This window comes from Lepidochelys kempii, chromosome 3, assembly GCF_965140285.1.
Source record: "Lepidochelys kempii isolate rLepKem1 chromosome 3, rLepKem1.hap1, whole genome shotgun sequence".
Classification (NCBI taxonomy): Eukaryota; Metazoa; Chordata; order Testudines; family Cheloniidae; genus Lepidochelys; species Lepidochelys kempii.
Window position 1 is genome coordinate 211,076,438 of NC_136382.1, and position 17,353 is coordinate 211,093,790.

Below are 17,353 nucleotides of genomic sequence, written 5' to 3' on the forward strand. Positions count from 1 at the left end.
AACATCAATGCAACACTGTCAGACACGGCTGGTCCTGCTGTATGTTGTTAATCAGCAGGACTACCCGCTCCTGGACTGAGAGAGCACCTCCAGAACGTGCCACTCGCTGCAGGGGGGGAGACGAGCTCGCTTTGTCCCAGCCCTGTGGGAGCTGCCCTTTCGTCCGTCACAAGAGCAGAACCGATGCACCAGGCCTGCCTGCAAGAGGCCATCAGTAACAGGTGTAAGGCCTGTGACTAGAGAACTGAGACCCTGACACACTGGGAAAGGTTAGGGTTGCTCTTGTTGGTCTGTTCTGAGACTGACGACGGTTCCTCTGTCTGTGAGCTGAGACAGGCTGGGTTCAGAGACGGCTGGAGGATTCCCATTGAGCAGAAGGCTGTGGGTGCCTGGGGAGTTCACCCCAGAGCGACCTCTCATGTCGGAGAAGGGCGCCTGGTGACCCTGTTTGCCGGTTTTGTCGTTTTCCTGCTCCAAGTTATAACTCTTGGGCATGTGGCCTGGAGGGCCCCAGCCATCTTTGGGGTTTAGCCACGCGTCCAAGACCGCCCAGGAGCTGGTGGCTGCCTGCACATCGGGCACCATCTCCTCTGGTTCTCGTCCCCCCGAGGGAGGGGGCTTCTCCCAACACCTGGCAGTTGTCTCTAACCCCCCCTCAGTTGGAGCCGTTCCCTGCCAACATGAGCCAACCCCCCCCGCTCACGCCCAGTGATGAGCTGCCAAAATCTTAACAACAGGTGCCCTCCTCACCCCACCAGGGGGTCGTTGCCCACCCCCGCCCCGGGACTCCTGCCCCATCCAACCCCCCTGCGTTCCTTGACGCCCCCCCGACCCCTGCCCGATCCACCCCCCTCCCCTGTCCCCTGACTGCCCCCAGAACCGGGCAGGAGGGTCTCATGGGCCACCGTAGTGGGTGCCCACCCCACCCCTAAGAGCCAGAGGCACCTGCCAGGGGGTGAGGAGGGGAGTCCCAGCGGTGCTTACCTGGGGCAGCTCCCAGGAAGCATCTGGCAGGTCCCCCTGGCTCCTAGGGGCGGGGGAGCACAGCTGGGGGGGAGCAGGAGGAGCGGCCGTTCCCCCCACTGATCACATCAAAAGTGGCACCTTAGGCGCCAACTCCCTGGGTGCTCCGGGGCTGGAGCACCACGGGGAAAATTTGGTGGGTGCAGAGCCCCCACCGGCAGCTCCCTGCCCCGCGCCTGGCCCCAGCTCACCTCCACTCCGCCTCCTCCCCCGAACCCACCGCCCCACTCTGCTTCTCTACCCCTCCTCTCCCCCCGGCTTCCCGCGAATCAGCTGTTCGGCTGGAAGCCGGGAGGGCTGAGAAGCAGGCGGTGGCTTCGCACTCAGGCCGAGGGAGGCGGACGGGAGCTGGGGCAGGGAGCGGTTCCCCTGCGTGCTCCCTCCGCCCCGGGTTACCTGCTGCAGCGCGGGCGGCCCTCCTCGCGCCCCCCCTTCAGGGGAGGAGGCGGAGCGGAGGTGGGCTGGGAGCTGCCGGTGGGTGCTCTGCACCCACCAAATTTTCCCCGTGGGGGCTCCAGGGCTGGAGCACCCCTGGAGTCGGCGCCTAAGGAGCCACTTTTGGCCAGTTAAATTTAGAAGCCCTTTTAGAACCGGTTCTCCCTTGTGGGACAACCGGTTCTAAAAGAGCTTCTAAATTTAACAGCTGGTTCTAGCGAACCGGTGCGAACCGGCTCCAGCTCACCACAGGGATGGCTTGTACCACAGCGGTTGCTAGCAGGGAGCAGGTACTGCAATTATAGCTGGCTCCTTGCACCCAGGCCTCTCCCCATATGCAGCCAAGGACCAGCCACCATCCAGCCCAGCCTGCAGCTGCATCGAGTCCGTACCTGATCCTGGCTTTCCTCCAGCTCCTCTCTGAGCTGTGCGGTCATTAGCCGCAGCGTCTGGCACTCCTGCGTCACGCGTTCCAGTCCCATCTCCAGCTCCTGCACCTGGCTGACCTGTTAGGCAAAGGGTTGGGGGCGCCCGTGAGCGTGGAACCCACAGACCAGCCTTCTGGGCAGGACACGGCTATTTCTTGGGTTCCTGCGCTCGTTTCCGTGGACATGAACGAAGCCCTGCGCCCTCCTCCTGGTCCCAGGGTGCCTGTGTCGCGGCACATCCATCAGCCTGGCGCGTGGCAACGTCATTCACAGACCTGCCAGCTGGGATTTTTAAAGCCTTGAGGCTCAGCCTAGCAGTGACTAAACTCCCCAGTGACTGCAATGGGCGCAGAGCCAGCCCAAGGCTGGGGGCTTGTGTCAATCCTGCTCGCCAGCCCCAGAGACAACAGGCCAAACTGCCCACAGGCGTGTCGTGTCCAACCGTGCTGGAGCAGCACCACGCAGGGAATTGCAAACTTAACCCCACAGAGCAGCCATAGGTTTGTGGCCAGGCAGGGCCAGATGCCCCTCGCTAGCAGCGCTGCAAATCCCTTTCGAAGAGACCCAGGCGGGCACCACAAACTAGTACGGGTTGCTTCTTTTCCCTATGCACCACTGCCAGGCTGCACCCCGCACCCCCTGAGAGAGGAGGAGCTCCACCCCACCCAGGACAACCTAAGCCCAGGCTGTCGATTTAACACCCCGCTGAGATCTCACCTTCTCTCTGGACTCCCTGAGCTGCTGTTGGAGCAGCTCCCTCTCTCGCTGCCATGCTGACTGATGCTGACCGTACTCCAGCTCCAGTTTACTTGATGTCGCTTGCAGTTGCTTGGCAACAGCAGCTTCCTCTTCTTTCTGGCTCACCGTCTGGGCCAGTCTCTGGTTCAGCAGCTGGATTGTACTGTGGCTGGTCTCGCTCTGGAGGCTGAGGTCCGACAGCTGGCTACTCAGCTGCAGGGTCCTGGCATTTAGCCGGCAGATCTCCTGCTTGTACGTCTTGTTCTGAAGGGGAAGATTGGGGGGCGTCGGGGCCATGCACAGAAGAGGATGTGGACGTTGGTGATGGATTCACACAGATTCACCTGGGTGTCTTTACACAGTCAGAATTAAAGCATCCCAAGACAAGCCCCTTTCACAATGGCAACAACTCGTTCACACGCTAACTGGGGGGAGTTTACGTGGCCGCCCCGGCGAAGTGTGATGGGAGGGTGTGTCAAGAGAGTGCACGGCGACCCTCTCTCAAGAGAAGCCGTGCACAGTAGCTCTGCAGGAAGTTAATTCCTTGGAACAAGGGGAGTCATTCTGGGGATAACGCACATTTGTTTTCATCTCCAGCAATGAAAGACCCCTGAAAGACCCCTGAAAGCCCGATCCTCAGTTTGGCTGCGGAGCCTTTACAGATGCTGCGGTGCGAAGAAGCTAGAGAGAACACCTGACAAAGCCTCAGCAGGCTATTCAAATCACCCCAACAAGCCCCAAAAACACGCAGTGTATTTTGCCCCCAACGCTGGCCTATGAGCGTGTTCCAGTGCTGCTTAGTAGCTAATTGTGCATCATTCTCTCTGCGTATCTAAAGGTCTTAGCCACGAGTCCACAAGTCTCAGAGGGAGACAGGAAAAAAAAGCAAGCCAAAATTTAAAGTGATTAGTGATTTGTGGGGCCTCTTTTTGAGGCATTTTAGCAGAGACATGACTTTTCGAAAGCAGGTGGCTCAGCGCTTTGTGATGATCCAGCTCCTTTTATGGGGCCTCAGCTAGTGAACCCAAAATTACTACTTGCTTTGAGATGGGGGAAAATTTCACACTCTCTAAACGATCTGAGACATGAAGAACATTTCCCATCCAGCTCTCCTGAAATGCTCAAAGTCATCTAAAGGACTTGGGTGCTTGATTCCCATTAAAATAGGTGGGAACAGGGTGTCCTAAACCCCCCAGCCTGCTTTGAAACCAAGTTGAAGTCAGCAGGGCGAGTCCAGAGACAAGTTAATTAATGCACAGATCCAAGTGTTTGCTCAAAACACCTTGCATGTTATACACAGGATGCTCCTTCTCTGCCCCTCTTTGCCTTGCTAAATCCTTAAGCAGAAGGGCTAATTAAGTGCCGTATAGCATTAGTAGGTTCTTACCAATTGATTTAACTCTTCCGTCTCAGATAGCACCGTCTCCTTCTCTCTTTGCAATTCATCAATTTGTTTCCTGTTGGAAGGGGAAACACATATCATTGCAAAGCATAGACCTCTTTTTGTAAAAGTACCTTCCCGGGCACAGAATGAACACCATGACAACACTGGTTTGGATTAAAAGAATGAGAATGGTTATTCTAGTCTGAGTAATCATGCCAGCATTAGCCCAGGACTCACAACATAACATTGTGCTAGCAATTTAGGCCAAGACTTTCAAACCTGACTAGTGATTTTAGGTGTCCAGCTGGACACATCTTAAAGGGACCTGATTTTCAGAGAGTACCAAGCAGCTGCCCTGTAAAAGTCGGGGACCCAAAAGTCATGGCTCACTCTTGGCCTTGAGTTCTTTGCTCAGTGAGCCTGCAGCCAACTGCCTGTGTTGGGAGCTGGTCAGACCTTCCCCAGAAGGTTGGGTTGGGCCAGAAGCGGTATCACCAATTGTCTCCAACCCCCTGGCACTCTGAAGCGTGGAGCCAGCCAGAACTCAATGACTGAGCTGACTTCACAACCAGATAGCAACTGAAATTCTGAGCTCAAAGCAGCCTCTCAAAGCCAGATCTGAATTGCTGTGTCACATCCCATTAGGATTTTTTGCACTGAATTATCAGTTTCTGGTGGATTTCCTGTTCAGACAATGGACTTGGGTATATTCCATTTCCGACAGAGGCTTTCGCTTTTAAGGAACTCAGACGAACATCTTCAGCAAACTGCTAAATGTTAGTGGGTTCTTTTCTTACCTTTGTTTATTACTTGCTTCTTCCACATCCTCCACTTCCTGTTGAAATCTCCCGAGTTTACTTCTCAGCAAAGTGTTATCTTCCAAGACCCTGTGCAGCTCCATTCTGCACACAAAGAAATTGTTATTTGGGGACCTGTAGCAGCCTGCCCCAGATTTCCTGTGTGACTTTGGACCAGTCACTTAGTCTCTCTGCGCCTCAGTTCCCCAGCTGTAAAATGGGGAGAATAATCCTTTGTCTTGCCAAATGAGACTGCACACTCCTTGGAGAGGAGTACCCCGCACACTGTGTGTCTGTCCAGTGCCTAGTCCACCGAGGCACCAGGCATCAACTGTAGGTTTGGGCTTTTGACCAGTCCAAAAATAATTGGTCATTTGACTGGCCAAATAATGGTCAAATATTTCAGAGCAGTAATTTTTTAGGACAGTAACAAAAAGCCTCCAATAAGTTTAGCCTCAGATCAATACTTATGCCTAATTACTGTACAATCAAAGGGGACTTACCTGAGTTATTGTAACTCAGAAAAATGCAAAACATAATGAAATGTAGCTCTAATAAATGAAAGAACGGCACCATGGGCCATCAGAAAGGAAGGCCGCTACCCACCTCCAGGCATTCTTGCTGGAATACTTGACCGGGCTCAAATAGTAGGTGGTCAATTGATATTATTTGACTAGTCAATTGACCGGCTTACCAAGCCTACTTTATTATAATGCAAATATTAAGCAGTGGCCATTTGAGGAGACCACACATAGGTAGGTTCAAAGCGACCTACCTATGATGGGAGTAGGTGCCACTCACTCTTTAATCCCAGACCAGGCTTCATTGCCAGTTGCCCAATTCAGTCTTTGTTGGAGTGTTCTTTTACACCAAATCCTACACACGCCCCACTCCTGAGCCCGGAGTCTATCCCAGACAAGGAACAGTACAGAATGTGGGAAGACAAAGGGACCAACAGAGCAAGAGGTTTGAGCAAAGCCCAGGGGCAGAGGTGGAGAGTGATGGGAGAGGAGATGAACCAGCAGAGGGGCAGACAACGGCTACTGGATTTTTCATAACTGATTCCATTTACGAAGCATGAGAATCTCCCCCTCTCCCTCCCCCCACACCCCCACACACTTGCAAAGAATAAGCTATTGTGCAAAACAAATCGACAGCTAACGAAGAGCTGCCCGGTTGGGGGCAGGGAGGAGACCAAAATGTGGAACAAAGCCCTTACTTTCCTCTTCTACATGCCGCTTAATTCCTTGGTTGGCCAATTAAGAGAAACGAAACCCACTTTCGCTGCCTGTGGATCAGTCTAAGGGCAGGCCGGTTTGCTGGAGCAGCAAGAATTAAGATGCTGGTGAGAGCTGAACTCGTTAAGGCCCCCCCTCGTCTGGACATACTAGACATTCTGCGTTCATCGGGGAGACCCATCAGTGTCAGGGAAACCTGCAGAGAGCCTAGACGTTGAAATGCTCACACAAGGTGAGCACAGTCTTCTTGCTTTAAACTAGATCCACAGACTGCTACACTGTCCTGACTTGCTTGCAAAATAAGGAAACCTCTCAGAGCCAAATGCATAATACCCCATCTCTTGCAATCCCATAAGCCTGCTCTATTACAAGAGCTTGAATAGAGGCGAGCAGAACTGAGTTAGGATCCATTCCCAATCTCTTGTATGATTATGCACTCACGCTCCGGAAAGAAAAGGGTGTCAGACCTCATTAACTGTAGCTCGTTCTTGTGCTGCATCTTCATTTCTTCTTCCAGCTTGTCTCTTTCCTGAGCCAGCCGCTGTCCCAGGTTGCAAATCTCTTTGGCATAGTATTGTTCCATTTCTGACCTCTCCTTCTCAAACCTCTTCTCAAGCTCCTGACTTGGAGTGGATTTCTGGAGCTGGTCTTTCAAGCCATCAATTACCTCCTGGTATTTCATTTTGAGCTCTTCCAGGTCACCTTTCTGCTCTTCTAATTCGCTGATCTCCATCTTAAAGCCTTGCTCAATGTCCTTCCTTTCCTTCTCAAAGTTCCTTTTCATTAACTCAATTTCCCTCTCATAGTAATTTACCTGCAAGAGGAAAAATAGTTCTGTGTTAGCGAGGCACTCCTGAATACACTTTTCTGCACTCCGCTAGGAATCACACATTTATAGCATCCTAGCTTGAACAGAAAGTGTTTGCAAAGATCTCTGGCCTCCTTTAACCTAGGTTAAAACATTCTAATGCAATTGCCAGTGATACCAAGGAGGTCAGATTAAATGATCCACAATGGTCTCTTCTGATTTTAAAATCTCTCCTGGAGGAACCCTGCAGTGTTTCTATTAAAGCCAGTGGACGACGTAAGGCAATAGGATTTATTATTTCAGTTAAACATTTTCTGGGGTTACAACAAAAGCAGAGCAATCCTATGCTGTATTCTTGCTTTTTGAATAATTCTGACATCTTCACAACCAGGGAAGCATGTGCTTGCCCCTCCGTGGAGTGAGGAGGAACCGAGCGCCTTCCGCCCCATGAACATCCACACAGAAGCCAACCACGACCTTCCTTATTGCTCACTATGGGCCCAAAGCCCACTGAGGTCAGTGACATACACCTGATCTGAGACAAGACACCAAGGCTGAGATTTACAATGCTGTCCAAGGGATTTGGACTCACAGCTCCCATTAGCATCAATAGCATCCAAGGCTCCCTAAATTGTTTTGAAAAATCTCGTTCCTATTTACCGCCGGGACTCCCCAAGATTATGGCATGTGTGTGTCTTCTTCAGCAGCTCAACAACCCCATCAGGAGCCCACAAGGCAACCATCCCATTGGAAACAATGAAAATTAGTCCAATAGAGTCTGAATAGCTGCGAATTGGAGCCGTGACTCAGGCAAGCACGGAGGGGTTCACAGAATTCTTTTGCTACTTCTCCTTCCAACCCGCATGTGAACCAATCCCTCTTTTACTGCTAGTAGGACTAGGGGTGTGACACAGGGCAGAGAATCTAGAATCCTCGCAGAGCGCAAGAACCACGCCTGGAATCCCTCTTAAATCCCAGAGGAAAGAAACTCCAAGAGACAATAACAAACACAGCTCCTTGTTTAAAGTGTGTCCAATCTGCAGGCATTTCCTCTGGGCTGGCTGGTGCAATAGGACGTGCCCTTGCAAATGAACAAAACCCTTTACAAGTCTTTCCTAAGCCACACAGCCAACTGTGGCTTCAACTCCTGCTGCCTGCCAAGACGTCCTGTGCACCCCTGGGATGGGTGCGGGAAGGCACGCAGACTTCTCCCTGGCACCTCCGCAAACAGAGTCAGCACCCCCTAGAGAACCATCCATGGCCCGGATCTGAGGGGAAAAGCACAGATCTCTCCGGCCCCACCTTCCTATAACTCTGTCCCCCCCAGTTCCCCCACCTGAACCACACATGAATCAGGAGCGCCGTTCCCTCTAGAACAGCTGTGGTGCAAAGTAGAACCAAGCCCCAGCTGACTCCAGTTCCTTTCCTTTAAGAGCACTGAGTCACCCGAATGCAGACAGGAAATAGCCACACTGCTCTGCCCCAGCGTCTGTAAGTTCCCCAGGGCCCCTCTCCCCCCATCACCTTGGTTTCCAGTTGTATTTTCAGGTCCTGAAGTTGCTCTTTCAGCTGCTCTGTCATGAGCTCGGTTTCTATACTCACTGGACTGGCACCTGCTTCTACAAAAAGGACGCCTGAAAAGAAAACAGCTTTTTGAAATGGTCCCACAAGTGCAGAACTGAAGATCGCTCTGCACCCCACGATTACACTGGCAAACCAGCCAGCCTGCATCTGACCCATAACAGCTTGACAAGAGGCATTGCAGTTGTAAGCAGCACACTTCACTTGTGTGTGAATATCAAAAAGATTTACTGACCAGCATCACTAACCCATTCCTTTGTTGTAACAGAAATCAAGGGTAGATGCTAAATGTGTTTGTCTGTGTACCTGAGTCCTGTTAGATGTTTACCAATGTAACCAAATTAGCTTGTAGATGCTAAATCCTTTTCATGTCTGAATTGCCTTACATTACGTATGCCACTCTGTTCAGTTAACCTTCAGATCAAAGATGTGAGATGCTGCAGGGAACTAGTATTATCTACATTGTCTTCAGTTTATCTATCCCTGTGATAATGAACGGCGGGCAGTTCCCTCATGAAAATCAGTGTAACTAGGTTAGCTGCAAATGCATAGGAAATTGAGAGTTAACTTCAAAGTGGTGAGTAAGTGGGTGCTCAACAAAGCAGAATCCTCACTCACATGGTGTGCTCAAAACACCTGACAGCCCACAGCTCCCCCGAAGAACAAACAACTAGATCCACAGCTTGTCCTGGGTGTGATGGAGGAGCTGGTGATGGAGGCAGCTTTGGAGAGACCCGCTTCGCAGCCCAAGTACAAACTCTCTACTTCCCTCAGAGTAACAGCCCTGTTAGTCTGTATTCGCAAAAAGAAAAGGAGGACTAGTGGCACCTTAGAGACTAACCCATTTATTTGAGCATGAGCTTTCGTGAGCTACAGCATCCAATGAAGTGAGCTGTAGCTCACGAAAGCTCATGCTCAAATAAATGGGTTAGTCTCTAAGGTGCCACTAGTCCTCCTTTTCTCTACTTCCTGTCCCCCCAGGGGCTGCCACAGCTCCCCTGCTACAAGAGAAGGGATCCACCTAATGCAGCATCACTGGTGGACGAAGAACTAGAGGTGTTAGGGACAGTCCTGCTGCTACAGTACAATCTGACAAGCAGGATCCACCTACCTGCACGGGAGAGGACAGTGGAGTGCCCCGACAGCTCTAGATCAGGGGAACCTCCAGCAGGAGCAGTCTCCGAAGAACTGCCCAGCTACGCCACAAAAGCAGCAGCCAAAGGCCACGGAGGTTGCAGGGGATGCTGTCAAACCATTAGTCAGCAGCCAGACATATGGGGAGTTAGCACCATGAATGGCAGCTTGTACAGCCTCCCAAATCCACCCCCCTCACCCCGTCTCTTTTCCAAGAAGAAGCGAGACTGAGCCCAAGGCAATGGGCTCCAGAAAAAACAACCACTCCCAAGCCACTCCCAAGCTCAGAGAGCGCTGGTTTCCTTGGGAACGCTGCAGACATTATTTAAGGAGACAGAGTTCCATTTGAAGCACGTAGATGCAGAAATGTGGCACCAGTTTAATATACTCTCCATGTAAACACCAGCCACGATCACTGCCCACATACAGCTGCTCCTTACCGGTTTTGCCTGCAGCAGATAGCTGCTGGCTCACCAAAAGGGACTGATCTCCTCTCTGGGTCTCGTCTTAAAAGCAAGGGGAAGAAAGGACAGAGTTATTAACCGTCTCTGATGACTCAGTGTAACAAAAGGAAGACATACAAGTGGTGGCTCTACATGCATCTAGAGCCGAGGAGTCCAACATCCAACTCACTTGATGGATTTACATGGCCCCCTTGGTGCATTCAGATCATGGGGAATCCTAGCTGTCATTAACAAAGAGTCTCCAGTCTGCTTGGTTGCCGAAAAAACACTCCAGATACAACCAAGGCAGCGCCGTCTACCTGAGTCTGCATGCAGCCTGAAACCATGGCCACAAGGTGTGACTTCCTCAGCTCCCTATTAAATTTCACCAGGGTGTCAGTTCTAACAGCCAGTGGTGACATTTAAAATATCATTAACTATTTAATTGCTCATTGTTTTAGTGGATGGATGTGACAGGGTGTACTCTACGTTCACCCCTTTTTCAAGACTATGATAAATTTTGTTCAAACTATGCCTTGTAAGGTATCATTTGAAAACTCATGATTTGCTGATCACAGTTGTCCTGGTCAAATATGTATGGCAACATTGTATGCAAAGTTGTAAGATTCTACTGTCTGATGTTATTAAGATGTATTCCAAACCTGGGGAAGCAGCCACAAACCACAAATCAGAGACAAAAGGCAAACTGATGCCTTAGCCAGGTGTCAATGAAATCAAATGGATCATCATCTGGTTAAGTGGCCATGCTTTGGCAGGAAAAAGGGTGTGAGTGAGAAATTTACATCTTGGCAAAGAAACAGCTGGAGGTTCCCGTCCCCACAGACTTTCTGACTCCTGAACTCCAGCTGCAGATGATTCTCAAAGAAGAGGAAAAAGTATAAAGAATGGGGAACAGACACCTCAAATCAGCTCTCCCTTCATCTCTACGCACGGCATCAACAGCACTTGAAGGACAAAGGAAGCAGCACTGGACTGGGGGAGGGATCCTGGCAGAAAGGAATTCAGCCAGTCAGACTGCTAGAACATGTGGTGAAAGAGACTTTTGCCTTGAAATCACTTAGCGGGTTAAGTTAGGTGTTAGTTTGTGTTTTACCTTTTATTTCTTTGTAATCAATTCTGACCGTTATGCCTCATTACATGTAATCACTTAAAATCTATCGTCTGTAGTTGTTAAGCTTGTTTTATTGTTTTACCTAGACCCGTGTGTTTGGACTGAAGTGTTTGGGACACGCCATTTGAGGTAACATGGCTGGTGCATATAATTTTCTATTAATAAAATGACGGACTTTCCATGATCTTGTATTGTCCAGTAGAGAGCTGGGCAGTACGAGACGCACATTTCTGGGGGAAAGTCTGAAACTGGGAGTTTGCTGGTGTTGCCCTGTAACGTAATTCATGAGTGGCTGGCCAGAGCTTTGATGTAATTCGGTTGGGAGTGACTTACATGCTGGAGGCTGGGTGCGAGCGGGTCAGGAGTGGCTGCTCTCACAGCAAAGCAGTGTACAAGGCACCCCAGGTTGGAGAACTGAGGGGACACAGCTGTTCAGATTGCACTCCGGGTAATGTCACAAGGAGATTGGGTGGGAGTGGAAATGGGGACTTGCTGCATGGAAGGAAATACCAAGGAAAAAAAGTGGAGACACACAGACAGGAAGAAGGACCGACACGCAGAAGGGAAGAAGAGACTCAAGGGGCAGAAACAGCCACAGCCTGAAGTGAAGATCTGTCTCCCCTGACCTCAGTTCTAGTGGGAACGCTGTAGCTTATCTGACAATCAGGTACCGACTAAGTCATCCGCGACAGAGAGCTCCAGGTACTCCATAAGGGCCACACGTGCCGCTGGCTCTCAGTCCAGAGCTCCCAATGACATGGAGTGCTACCATGGCCCAGCCTCGTAGCCTAGCCCATGGACCATACTTGGAATTCGTCATTCTCCACAGAATGGGTCTGACCTCAGAACGGAGACTGCGGTTAGGAGTTTCTAACACTCTGCTATCAGCGTCTGCTCTGTGCTGAGCATTGCCATGGAGATTAGACTCCGCATTCCCCACCCACCCCAGATTTGGCAGCTCTTAACCTTAGAAACAAACTAAGATTAACGGCATCTGATCTGTTTTCACTCAAGTAAATACAAGGCTTAGCTGAAGCCCCCCAACCCTGAAACGCATGGGGATTAAAGACGAGAGCAGGGGTGCTGGAGCAATGTGTATAGTGGGGGTGCTGAGAGCCACTGAACCAAACTGTAAACCCTGCATGTGATGGAAACCACTTCCAGCCAGGTGGTGTAGCAGCCCCTGCCCAGCACCAGCCCCTCTGGACGAGAGAGACTCTCCTGGCAGCGAGGTCCATCAGACCATGAACTAACTCACCAAACACTTAGGGAGTCACTTCACGCGTCCAGCGCTAGCTGGCAGGATTCCCCCATTCACCACGTGGTCTAGCGCCTTTGAGGAACATTGGTGTGGTGGGAGAGGGGGCAGGAAAGGAGACAGTGAAATGCACCATGTCATTTAGAAAAGGGCTTATTTTTAAAAACAAACTTTTGAAGGAATTTTAATCCAATCTGCCAAACTCGCTGCACAACAAAAAACCAAGTGTACAGTGCTACCTGGAACAGTCCGTCTCCCAGTGCGTCGCAGCCAGAGGCTGCGTCTACGTGGCCAGCACAGGGGGTGACTGCAGCTCGCACAGACATCCCTGAGCTAGCATCGGTTCAGCTAGTGGTGCCAGCAGAGCAGTGAAGCCGTAGCAAGCTGCCTGGATCCATGGGTAATTACTCAGGCCATTACTCCATGCTGCCTTCTGCTCCCGGATCCGAACTAGCTTTAGTCTATTTCCCTCGGGCATGTCTACTTGAGCGCTGCAGTCCTACCCTGTGACTGCAGTACAGACATACCTTGAAGTATTATACCCCCTGTAAGCAAACTTTCATTAGCTATGTGCCCGATCCTCCAGCACAGCATCATCCGAACCTGCAGCTCTCTGTGCAAAGCGCTTGTGGAAGTGGCCTGGCTCATGCTCCGACAGTCAGAGAAACGGTGTACAGCTGCGGTTTTCAAAGCCAACAGAGGGATTTAGCCACACAACTCCTGGTTGTTTCAATGGAGTTTCCCGGTCAGCTTTGTAAATCCCAATCTCCACCCTGACCTCAGCTAGTTCTAGTGGGATTGCTGTAGCTTATCTGATACTCAGCCATAGGGCCAGGAAACAGAGTGATTTTATACGCCACATGGGCTGCAAGATCCAAGTGTAACGTGCTGAACTATGGGGCAATTTCAGCGTAACTCGAATTTTCATGGACCTTTTGCTGTACGAACGGAGTTTACATAGGATAGCGTCTCCCCCTCCCTGCAATTCAGTAACGTTACCAGCAGGTAGCAGCCTTCCTCCCGGCTTAGTCTCCTTCATTTTCCGCCAGGCCCTGCGGTACTGGCTTTCTTGCAGGTGGGAATGCAGCCTTTCTAGCTCCGTCTGCAGCTCATCGTTTTTATCCCGTAACTCCTGCAGGGCACACAGCAGATCTCATTTAAACCCGACACAGACCAGCCACAGCACTACCTCAGAAGTGCCAAGTGCCCACAGCTCCCGGGGCGGGGGTGTGTGGAAACGGTGGGTGCTCCTCCCTCCCGCAGTCAGGCCCTGGGTCAGCCAGCCTGGGACAAGAGGCGCGTGGACATACGCGTACGTCATATCATTAATCGATCTCTGTAATATAGCGACACCAGTATGGACCAATGGGCAACCCCCCTCATCTGTCAATCAGGCAGGTGATAGCCAATCCAGATGCAGGATTCTTGAACCCCGTTCCAAGTTCACACCAGCAAGTGCCGAACCAGTGGGTGTTATTTCACATGGTGGCTGGCTTTCGCCAGAACTAGGACAACTCTAGAGGAGTAACTTAGCTTGAGCTAACTCTGCAGAGAAGACAGAGCCTCTCTCCTGTTGCAGTTCACGGAAGTCACACTGAGAACAAATTAAGCACACACTTGCCTTCTGTTGTAACTTCAATGGGACTTAAGCCCATGTGTAAATGCTTCGCTCAATAGGGATGGGTGTAAGCACCTGCTCAAAACTAAGTATGTGCTAAGCGCTTTTTTCAGAGTAGCAGCCGTGTTAGTCTGTATTCGCAAAAAGAAAAGGAGGACTTGTGGCACCTCAGAGACTAACCAATTTATTTGAGCATGAGCTTTTGTGAGCTACAGCCCACTTCATCGGATGCATAAAAGTGCTTTTGCTGACTTGCGCCTTGTACTAGGTGGTATCACCAAGGTTGTTTAGACAACAATCTACTGAAGAAGAGCTCTGTGAAAGCTGGAAAGCTTGTCTCTCTGACCAACAGACGTTGGTCCAATACAAGATATTACCTCCCACACCTTGTCTCTCTAATATCCTGGGGCCAACACGGCTACAACAACACTGCAATCTACACAGTTAGCATTTTGGAACAGGAAAACTGGTGACAAGTGTACATGAAGTGCAGACATCTGGCATGTTCAAAGCACACACAGAGAAAACCAGTTACAAAGACTAAGTGAGTCACGATATACAAAATACACGAGTCAATTAACAACATAATCTCAAGCATTTGAGAGAATGATCCTTGTAAACACCCAAGATTTCAGGCTGTGCCAAGAGACCATGCAGGATGTGAAAGTCACAACAAGAATGTCTGAATCATGCATGCACAAGGTAGGAGTGCTCACCTTCACCCTCTAGCACCGAATTGGGGGGAGTTGGGGTTTTGTGAGATTTGGGGAAAGAAAAACAGGAAGAGGTGAGTTGATAATATACCTTCTAACAACAGCTACACGGAACAGTAACAGTTGCACTGGCCGTAGGGAGGTGACATCATTTGATGGTCTATAAGAACAGCCCCTCTCGATTTCTACAGCTACTGCTCAGTTTACAAACAGGGCTAGATGTTGGCCCCAAGACCCAGCCCAGAATAAGGGGTGGCACAGCATTCTGCTGTCCCAGTGGGTGGTCCCCACAAGGCAGGGGAATTAAACAGCATGGAGGAGAGAGCTGCAGGAAGTCACTCCCTGGGGAGCGAAGGGGTGCCAGGGAAGGAATCGTGACTCTCTACGGCTCCTCTAGGGGACTGCCCCACACAAAGGGCTTTGAGCAAGGGCTCATTCCAGACCTAAGGAGGGTGAGAAATAAACTCTCAATCGAATACAATAATAGTACCTAGCTCCTATCTACCACTTTTCACCAGTAACTCCCATAGCACATTCTTCACGAAGGAGTTCAGGAGCATGGTCCTCATATGGGGAAACCAAGGCACAGGGAGGCAAAGTGACTTGCCCAAGGTCACCCAGCAGGCCAATGGCACAGCTGGGAACTGAACTCAGGTCTGAGTACCAGCCCAGTGCTCTATCCACGAGAACACACTGCCTTGCTACAGCAAGCCCCTTAAGACACCCAGTCAACAAAGAAAGGAATGAAATTCTGGCATACACAGCGGATACTTCTCAATAGATTCTTCTTTCTTTTTTAAAAAAAGGCTTCGAACAAAGTTATGTTTCCTGAAAAATAAAAGACCCACCCCTCAGAACACCTGTGCTCCCAGGGATCAATTTAACCAGGCCCCTAGGTTTGTCTATCATGCCCATCACCGTGGTTTCTGATGAACTTGCAGCTACCCTGAGGGATCTTTAGGGCACGCCAGCCCTTCTCGGGAAATCATTAGTGACACTGGGGGCGTTTTATAAAAACCTATCCTCAAGTTTTTGCTCCATTTGTGTTTTATCAGCTTTAACCTACAATGGGATCAAATAAAATTTCGGGGTTGGTCCAGGGTTCTGCAGACTACAGAACATGCTGCCATGTGGGAGGCCAGATGCTATTCTAAGCCTCAGTGCTCATCTCTCAGGGCTATGCAGGGCCTCCCCCTTTGCACACGCGAACGGGGTGTGCTCCAGGACTCATTTGCACCCTGCAGTGACCAGGATGTGACTGAGATCACGGGGAAGTTTTCAGTGAGGTCAGCGCCTGAGTGCCACTGACTTTCAGTGAGACGTAGGCTTCTACATGCCACCGTCTATGCTGGAAATGGCATTTAGGCACTTTTGAAAACATTCCCCCCCGCCCCCATGTAGCTGCAGAACTGAACTAGGGTACAGAAACTGCAGATTGAGCAGGGGAGCCTAGGAAAGGAGAGGATTTAAAATTTGGGGTGGGGGTGATGATCCCAAGCACCCCAAGATGCACCCAGAACAGAGAGGGCTGAAAGACCCTTGTGTTGAACTGCCATGAAGTGCGAGTCGCCCAGCTGGGCTAGTGTGGAGGCCCCGCAAAATATTCCCCAGCGGGGTTCTGCCAAGACGGGGCAGAGCCTGCATGTCAATTCCACCACCTCTGAACCAGGACGGCTCCGCCACAACCCTCGCCCCTACCAGGGACGTGGAGCACACTGTCATCACAACAGCTTTCTTGAACGGCGCTGCCCGTACATACCCGACTCTGCAGCTCATATTCTTTTATGATCGCTGCAAAACGTTCTTCCTGAAGGAGCAGCTCTGTGCTGTGTGGATCCACCACGCCCAGCTACAACACGGAGAGAGAGAGCCCCAGAAATGCATTACACACAGGAAAAGGAGGAATTAACACCCCTCTGACAGTGCTACAAGACCTAAAGGTAAACTCCTAAAAGTCAATATTTAGGCATCTACAGAAGAGCCTGCTGCAAAGTCCTTTAAATCAACGGAAAGACTCCCAGGAACTTCAGTGGGCTTTGGACCAGGCCCAGAGTGACCTGATTTTTAAGAAAGCTGAGCAGCTAGCAGAAGCCCAGAGAGGGGGGTCGGCTGGTCACCAGGCCATTTCCAAAAGACGCTGGGGAGTCCACATTTTGTATCAGCCTTTGGCTACTAGGTTTAGTCCTCGGTCTGGAATCTACGCCCTGGGTGCCAGGGAGAGACTGGTGGGGCAAAAGAAGAGTGAGCCATTTTGGGTCGGGGAAGCGGGGAATGAGAGAAGAATGAAGTCAGAAAACAGACGGCGGCAGAGCACACAACACAGGGGGAGAGAGAGGAAAGGCGAGCAAGGAAAGAAGAGACAGACACGGAAGACATGAAAGGGAAAGATCCACCATGATCTGAGATAGGGAAGAAAGTACAGAACGAACACAGGTCATGACTCAGGGTAGAGCATTAAATTGCAGGGAGTGAGGCCACTGGGGAGGGGGTGTGGTTTGACAGATATTTTCACACTGCCTCACGGGCGTCAGGTCCATTTTCCAAGCCCTGCCCACTTTCCTGTATCAATCGCAGTGACAGAGGAAAAGGTTAGAGCTCAAATTATTTTTCTGACCAAAATTAA

General features: G+C 50.7%; 1 protein-coding gene across 9 annotated transcripts in view; it reads right to left on the minus strand.

Moving 5' to 3' along the window:
- Nucleotides 1-17,353, minus strand: part of NINL (ninein like) — a 76,904-nt gene that overhangs the window by 11,025 nt on the left and 48,526 nt on the right. For 5 of the 9 annotated variants that reach the window (XM_078852386.1, XM_073339959.2, XM_073339960.2 and 2 more), the window contains 9 exons: nucleotides 16,490-16,579; nucleotides 13,399-13,531; nucleotides 10,007-10,072; nucleotides 8,376-8,485; nucleotides 6,511-6,857; nucleotides 4,806-4,910; nucleotides 4,012-4,081; nucleotides 2,604-2,888; nucleotides 1,851-1,964 (listed from right to left, as the gene is read on the minus strand). In XM_078852386.1, coding sequence (XP_078708512.1) covers nucleotides 1,851-1,964; nucleotides 2,604-2,888; nucleotides 4,012-4,081; nucleotides 4,806-4,910; nucleotides 6,511-6,857; nucleotides 8,376-8,485; nucleotides 10,007-10,072; nucleotides 13,399-13,531; nucleotides 16,490-16,579 — 1,320 coding nt within the window. The remainder of the gene's footprint in view (nucleotides 1-1,850; nucleotides 1,965-2,603; nucleotides 2,889-4,011; nucleotides 4,082-4,805; nucleotides 4,911-6,510; nucleotides 6,858-8,375; nucleotides 8,486-10,006; nucleotides 10,073-13,398; nucleotides 13,532-16,489; nucleotides 16,580-17,353) is intronic. The other 4 variants (XM_078852389.1, XM_078852388.1, XM_078852384.1 and 1 more) reach the window with 3 other exon arrangements.